At 39.1% G+C, this 8268-nt stretch overlaps 1 protein-coding gene across 1 annotated transcript; it reads left to right on the plus strand.

Moving 5' to 3' along the window:
- The first annotated feature begins 334 nt into the window (after positions 1–334).
- On the plus strand, positions 335–4804 carry cldn7b (claudin 7b). Its single transcript, XM_041800599.1, has 4 exons — positions 335–833; positions 2866–3030; positions 3421–3505; positions 3752–4804. Exons 1-4 carry the CDS (start codon positions 611–613, stop codon positions 3903–3905), a joined length of 627 nt encoding a protein of 208 aa, XP_041656533.1. The 5' UTR covers positions 335–610; the 3' UTR covers positions 3906–4804.
- The last annotated feature ends 3464 nt before the right edge of the window (positions 4805–8268 follow it).

Below are 8268 nucleotides of genomic sequence, written 5' to 3' on the forward strand. Positions count from 1 at the left end.
TTCTGTTTTGAAATTTGGTAGTATGAATGTGGAACATTGCCAGTATAATAGACAGGTTAATGACATATTTCTTCTGTGAAGATGTTACTTCATTTAGCAAACCAAACACTAATTCATCTTACAAATCTCATTTTCGATTCAAAAAGAGACCCAGACCATTTCAGAAGGTCTGACTGTAAATGCAGTCCGAAAAAAGTGTAGGGGTCTCTCTTTGAACTTCTTTCAGGAAACGCTGACATCATGAAACTTCAGGTGAGCGCCGCTACGTTGATGAGTCGATACTACGTGCGCGTCCCCGCCCACCTGTAACAGAAACCGCCTAAAAAAGCTCGCTCCCGCATCTCACTTCACATTAAGGTGCGGCAGAGGAACAGGTGCGTGAAGAGTCACAGAGGTACCTTAAAAACTAAAAAGTCATCGTTGTTTGCTAACTTATTTTGACGACAGCGCTAAGGAATAAGTAGACCGACACTGACAGAGGAAAACTTTGTCAGAAAGAGAGCAAACTTAGCGAAAAAGAGTCTTTTTGAGGAGCGGGGATTTGTACCATCACAGCGGGTGGACGTCGTTTCTTTGTTGACCCGCCGCTCACACTTTGAAGAAAGAAGAAATGGCCAACTCGGGTCTGCAGATTCTGGGGTTCGCTCTGGCCCTGCTCGGTGTGATTGGATTGATAATTGGCACCATTTTGCCGCAGTGGAAGATGTCTGCTTATGTCGGAGACAACATCATCACAGCTATAGCCATGTACGAAGGACTGTGGATGTCCTGTGCCTTCCAGAGCACAGGCCAGATCCAGTGCAAAGTGTACGACTCAATCCTGCAGCTCAACAGTAAGTCACAAACATATAAGCTTGAACTTTTTTCTTTTAAGTTTCTGCGTTAAAAATGCCAAAATTTAACATTTTAATGATTAATTGACGGTCCTTTTTGCTTAAAAGTCCTCGAAAAGCAGTAAGTATTTCATGTTTTTCATTTAATTCAATAAGAACAGGATAAATAGGCCGTCTTGGTGTTTAATTAGTCAAACTAAAGTTTAGTGGTGTTAAACCTAGTGTCACGGGAAATGATGCAGGTTATCACGCTTCTATGCACCTGTTGAATATAGTTGTAACCTTTTTTCTTTCCGCCATTTTCCCTTACACTAACTCCTGAGCTGCCTGCTTCATCTCTTCGCCGTTAGCAGATTCCATCAGCTCGGACTAACCGGTTTAGTCACTTATTAACTCCCCTTTTATTCCCACAGAATAGACTCATTTTGTTCAAACCTCTCTATAAGGCCCCTCCTGTACTTAACAGCGTCATGCTTCAGTGATGAAACTTCCTTTACACTTAATTTCTATTATTTGAGCATCACTTTGACACTTGGGTAATAATTAGCCTGTCGCCATTGTTCTAGTGCAAGTATTCCTGTATGTGTGGAAACCCCCATCTTTCAGGCTTTACATGACACAGCATAGGTAGTTACAGGTAAAACAACACCTGTATGAGCCACTGTTTAGTCAACAGGTCTGAGTATCGATCCCCTATACACACCTGATTTGTTTTAGGTCGACAGAGCATCAAACTAATAAGTTATTGATGTGTTTTTTTGCCCCAGGAATGCTCACAATTCCCTGCAAAAGTTCTGAAAATTTCATGCATAGTTTTGCTTGAAATTTAAAATATTATTGCACATCATGGCCATTATCAGTGAGGTTAAATAGGTGCAGGAGGCCTAGTTGTAAGGCCTGCATGTAGGTCTACTGGTAGTTTAAGCCAAGGAAATAAACATAAAGTTAATGGTAATCAAAATATAATCAGTGCATAAAATCTGAGCAATTGCTGCGTTTCCTTTTTGCTGTCACATTAACTCATACCATATCTTTATGACTCTTGTTATCGGAAAACAGTAGCTTTATAGGTCAGTAGTAGCATGACAGTTGTGATTTTATGGTTCATCTTTTAAATACAACTGATTCATAGAGCGCCCTCAGGCGTAAACCGACTTGCTGTCACTGAGGGAGATGTTTCCTATAGGTCCCTCCCTGTATGTTTACTCCCAACTTCACAACCACTCACTCAGACATGTAAGTTACTTGTTAACTTTTAAAGTTAAAACTTCACACACTGGATGCGTTCTCCAAAAAGCTTGTCCTATTTTATGAGTTTTCCTTCCTGTGTCATCATATCACAACATGAGATAAAATATCTGCAGCGTCTTACCGCTTCTTCAAACATGAACGCCACCCAACTCCAATAAAAACTGTTTGATTAAAGCCGTGCTTCAGTATGGAGCAAGTGCACAAATGATGCGTCATTATTTAGAAATGCCGGATCAAAATCTGCAAATATACTCATGCAGTTTTAAAAAAATGCTACTGAAACGTAGGAAAGTATGATGTCTCAATGGGACATTCCTTAAATTCTAGACATGACCTGTGCCTTTGTGAAATTAGTCGAAGCTCAGAAATGTCCACCTGCTGAATAGCAGACTGTGAGGACCTGAAATTGGGAGTGTCTCCCTTCTAATGAAACCTGAAACCTGAAACCTGGTCAGACCTGTTTCTGACTTGCACATATACAAACCTACTCACACCCACTCCCCCCGCCCCCACTTCAGAGCTCCTCCAGGCTTCCGGTGAGAGCCAGTTTCTGTGGAGTGTTGTTACGAAGAGCGGCAGCGTGACACAGGAGACAGAAGCTGCTCTGTTGTACCTGAGCGGTGTTTTTGTGCTCCCAAAATGGTGGCTCCTGAATACTTACTGGGAAAATGTGTTAAAACCAAAAATCACAGCTTGAAAACCACTTAGAGTTGTTCATAAGTGTTGATAACTTGCCTCATAAGATGATGAATTAACCCTCTCCTGTCCTGTCTTTACCCAGGTGCCCTTCAGGCAACCCGTGCCCTCATGATTGTGAGCATAATTGTAACGATAGCCGGCTTGGGTGTGGCCTGCATGGGAATGAAGTGCACCAACTGTGGAGGAGATGACAAAACACGCAAGTCTAAGATTGCCATGATTGGTGGAATCATCATCCTAATTGGAGGTAAGAAACTTTCAGTTTCACTGTTATATTTAAAGCTCCTGTGAGTAGATATTTAGCTACTTATGAAAGAGCTGAAATTAGAACTAATGCCTCTTTATGATCTACAAAGGCAAATAAGATGACTGGCATTAAGAATGATTTCCCTCTTTAGTTAGTTTTAATGCCCAAAACTGCTGCAGGGGGTAGGTGTCAGACCAATTGCTGCCAAAACAGCCTATTTTTCCTTTTAATGAGTACATTTGACTGTCAGAAGATGCAGGATGAGATTTCCTAGGAAAACACACATAACCAGGAGAAAATAAGGAAGCAGAGTGCTGAAATTCGAAGTTCCTTACAATAGCTTTAAGTTAGCTCCATTTTCAGTTAAATGATGTTTTTTATTTCCCACAGCTTTGTGTTCGATCGTTGCTTGCTCTTGGTATGCTCACGACATCATCCAAGCCTTCTACAACCCTTTCACCCCTGTCAATACCAAGTAAGTACACCAACCTGCAAACTTTTAAATGTGCATTGTAAATGAGAACCCATCCACTTAACCATAACCTGAACCTTTGGAGCGTTAACTGTTTATTCAAGATACAATCTTTTATTCACACCCTCCCCTCCTGTATCCACACATTTGCATGACTTCAGTCACTCCTCTATCGCTCATGAATGTATGTTTGTTTTGTGTGACTGCAGTTCAGCCCGTTGACTCAGTGTAACTTTCCTATTTTTAAAGGTATGAGTTTGGTTCTGCCATCTTCATCGCCTGGGCTGGAGCGTTCTTGGCTGTAGTGGGAGGAGGCATGCTGGCAGCATCCTGCCCAAGAAACAAATCTACCCCAAAATACCCCATCTCCAGACCCCCCAGCAGCAGCAAGGAGTACGTTTGAAAAGGAAAGGACTGAAGGAACACTTTGACATTCATACTAGTCCAACTCAGAGATTGAAACGTTGAAAAGATGTATCCCAAGAGATGATCAGTACATGTTTCTGTTTTTGTTTTGTATTTTAATTACTTCAGGAAGATGTTACTGTAATATTTTAACAAATACGTCAAAGTTTTTAATAATGGCTGTTTACCTCTTAAAAAGCTTATTTGCCTGTATTGCTCTACAGTCAGTGCTCACTGATTTGTGTACTACTTAGTATACAATCCACTTATTGAACACCTGAGAAGCACTAAGTGTAGTTAAAACAACAACGAGAATATACATCTTGCTTTAACGTACAGTGCATTAGAAGTGTGTTCAGGAAAAGTTTGAATGCACTAAATAGAAGGCAGATGAGGCCATGTAAACTTTTTCACCATTAACATGTACATGCTGTTCTTCTGTTACTTCAGAGGCAATTTGCAACAATTACTCTTTCATTTGTGCCTTATTTATATGAACCTTGTAAATCATTTAGCTCCACAGCTGACCATATAATCAGTTTATTTTCTTTTAACTCAGATTGCCAATGTTTTTAAAGTTATACAGCATGCCAGTGTGAGTTATCTATGTGTTGACTTGTCCTGTAATAATGTGTGAATGGGCTTGGCTTTTTGATCCTGTTTTATAAAGGCACAATAGCTGTTGCTGCACTCAACAAATCTTCAGTTTTTTTAAAAAGACTTTTTAAATTGTTATTTTTAAATGTTTGTGTTGTGTACATAAAATAAAAGTGGAAAAATGAACTGTTTTTGACTCATCTAGATGCATCTTTGCTAACTTGAAAAATGCTTGCCAGAGCACTTGACAAAAATAGACTGGGTTTTAGGAGTGTTCATATGCATATTCATTATTTTATTGATGACAAACATGTTGTGGTTTTTAGGTCAGAAACTATGCATTAGGTCATCACAGCTGGCATTTAATCGAAATGTATTTATAAAGCACATTAAAAACAAACAGTTGACCAAATTGCTGTACAATCAAAATTAAAAACTAAAACCACAAACAAAAAGCTGTTTAATAACCCCTACAGGACATGAAATGTCATTTTGAGGCCGAAAAAAAAGGAAGGTGTGAAATCCTCTGAGGTAGGGCCAGAAGTCAGGAAATAAACTATGTGTAGTTTAACTCTGTCTATATTTTGCTCTCACCTTCATTGCACTGCTGTGTGGGAATATTTGTAAGTAAACATGAAGAGTCAGGTGGAAAATTTTTTTCCTAGCAAAGCAGCAATCAGAAAGTATCAGGGCCACACTGGCAGGAAGCCATCTTCTCAGCATCAGACACAAAAACCTCACTGCTTCAACGTTAATTTGGCTCTACTGCCACCTTGTGGCTACATAGGGGAACTGCTGTGAGTTTGTGTAACTGCACAGTATTAATGCCTGTATTGATCAATAAATACTTAATATTTTCATAATAAATAAAACATTGTGTTCAGTGACTCAGGCTTCACAGTATGAGTTAATGCATTTGTCACCACAGTGGAGCTTTTCTACCCTACTTCACCATGTCTTTCTACACTTTGTCTCTTCTCCCCTCATTTTGTCATTTAATGCCTTGAAGCTGAGATCCTTGTGATTAATCAGATCCAGCAGTGACTCGCTCTATTTCTCTGTTCCCATTCTGCCGCCATTACTCTCTCCTCCCCTCAGGTCAGATGTAAAAAGTAATAAGGATAATGATTTTACTTGTAAGCGGCCAAACTGTCTGACCCCAGTCCGTATCTGTCCTTTCAAATCACTCAATGCAATCAAACCAGACACTGTAGTCTTATTAGAGCAATTTTACACTTTGATTAAACCTGTTCTTAAAAGAGTAAGCCTTAATAAGAAATAGTAGTCTCAACTGGTTGCTGCATGTTTTGTTTTTGTATTATAAAATCAAGCTCTTGTGAGATATCCTTTCTCTCACATGGGAGGACTTCTTACTTCCCCCCTCTGCTGGAATTCATGAAGTTATGTTTTTCTTAGAAACATTTGGCTTTCAGTAAATGTGTTATCTGAAAGCTTCCCAACCTTATCATTGTAACGGTAAATCAAGGTCATAGCAGCACATTTCTGTGGTACTGAATGATGATAAATGATCCCAGTCCATCCCCCTGACAGTAAATGATGCATGTGACTGTTTGGTGGTTGTGAAATGGATGGTTACATTTCTAAGTAGCTATCCATACATGCATGTACTAGTGCAGTTTCTAAAAAGTTGGAACATTATGTAAATAGAAGTAAAAAATGTGAGCAGAGCAGAACATTTTCATTTTTTTTAAATGTAGGCTTAACGCGAATTTAACGCAGGCACTGTGTTTCAAGAAAGTTTGATAAGGGCTCTGTTTAAAAACATTGAAAGCATCTAAAGGGGCAATTTTTAAAAGAATCATTAACCCTGCATTTTTCCGTCAGTAAAAATCTACTTCTATTATTGTAATGTTTAAAAAAAAAACCTAACTGTATACTAGTCATTTTACAACTCTTCTTAAGTCCCTTAACACCATGCTGAATTCAAGAGAAACTTTTTAATCAGTTACTTTGCTCATTAATCCCACAACAGTTTGCCAAAAGCAAAAAGAGAATACTTAAAAACTCAGCTTGGAGGTTTTAATGCTCACATTCAAACAAGCATCACAAACTTGGGAGTGGTTTTAAATACAGTCAAGTTATAAACATTTGGAAACTTTTCATGCACTCAAACAGAAAATGAACAGCGAGAATATAGCGAAATATTTCAAATTCTGAAAGATTTGTGGAGGTTGAGGATATAATGGCCATTTTAACTGTAAGTTGCATCATAGAGTCTTAAATGCCCCGAAAAAGTATTTGCCTCCTTTCCAATTCCTGATATTTTTGCATATTTATCACACTTAAATGTTTTGGATCATCAAATCAATTTTGATATCTCACAAAGACAACCCAAGTAAATACAATATGCAGTTTCTAAATGATGATTTATTTATTAAGGGAGGAAAAAATCCAAACCTGTCTGGCCCCATGTGGAAAAGTAATTGTCCCCCTGAACTAACTGGCTGTGCCACCGTTTGGCAGCAATAACTAAAATCAGGCATTTGGGATAACTGGTGATGAGTCTTTCACATCACTGTGGAAGAATTTTGGCTCACTCTTTGCAGAATTGTTTTAACTCAGCCATATTGGAGGGTTTTCAAGCATGAACAACCCGTTTAAGGTCACCCACAGTATCTCTATTGAATTGAAGCCTGGACTTTGACTTGGCCAAAACTTTAATTTTGTTTATTTTTTGACTCTTTCAGATCCTGAAGGCCAGACATTGGCCTTCAGGATTTTCTGGTAGACAGCAGAATACATTGATCCATCAATCACAGCATGTGGCCTAGGTCCTGAAGCAGCAAAGCAGCCTCAGACCATCACGCTACCACCATGTCTGACTGCTAGCGTGATGTTTTTATCAAATGCTGTTATTTTTATGCCAGATGTAACGGGCTGTACACCTTCAAAAAAATGCAACTTTTGTCTCGTCAGTCCACAGAATATTTCTCCAATAGTCTTGGGGATCATCAAAATGTTTCTTGGCAAATGTGAGACAAGCCTTTTATTCTTTTTTTTCAGCAGTGGTTTTGGCCTTGGAAGTCTCCCATGATGCCATGTTTGCCCAGTGCCTTTCTTATGGTTGAGTCATGAACTCTGACCTTAACTGAGGCCAGTGAGGCCTGCAGTTCTTTGGATGTTGTGCTGGGTTCTCTCGTGACCTCCTGGTTGTGCATTGCAGTCTTGGAGTCATTTTGGTTGGCTGATGCTGACCTCTCCTGGGAAGGTTCACCACTGTTCCTAGTTTTCTCCATTTGTGGATAATGGCTCTGACTGTGGTTTGCTGGAGTCCCAAAGCCTTGAAAATGGCTTTGTAATATTTTCCAAACTGATGTCAATCACTTTGTTTCTCATTTGCTCAATGTCTTTGGATCGTGGGATGATGCTTTTCTTTCTGAGATCTGGTAGCCTACTACATTTTGACTGACAGCTTCTATTTAAGTGATTTCTTCATTCAACAAATCTGGTGGTAATCAGGCCGGGGTGCGGCCAGTGAAATAGAACTCAGCTTTCCAAAAACTGTGGTTAATCACAGTTAACTAATGATTTAACAAGGGGGGCAATTACTTTATCACACAGGGCCAGATTGTTTTATTTATTAAGGGGAAAAAAATCTAAACCTATCATTTAGAAACTGCATTTTGTATTTACTTTGGCTGTCTTTGTCAAGTAAAAAAATTGGTTTGATGATCTGAAACTTTAAAGTGTGATAAATATGCAAAAACATCAGGAATCAGAAAGGAGGCAAATACTTTTTCACA

Source organism: Cheilinus undulatus, linkage group 12 (assembly GCF_018320785.1).
Source record: "Cheilinus undulatus linkage group 12, ASM1832078v1, whole genome shotgun sequence".
Taxonomy (NCBI): domain Eukaryota; kingdom Metazoa; phylum Chordata; class Actinopteri; order Labriformes; family Labridae; genus Cheilinus; species Cheilinus undulatus.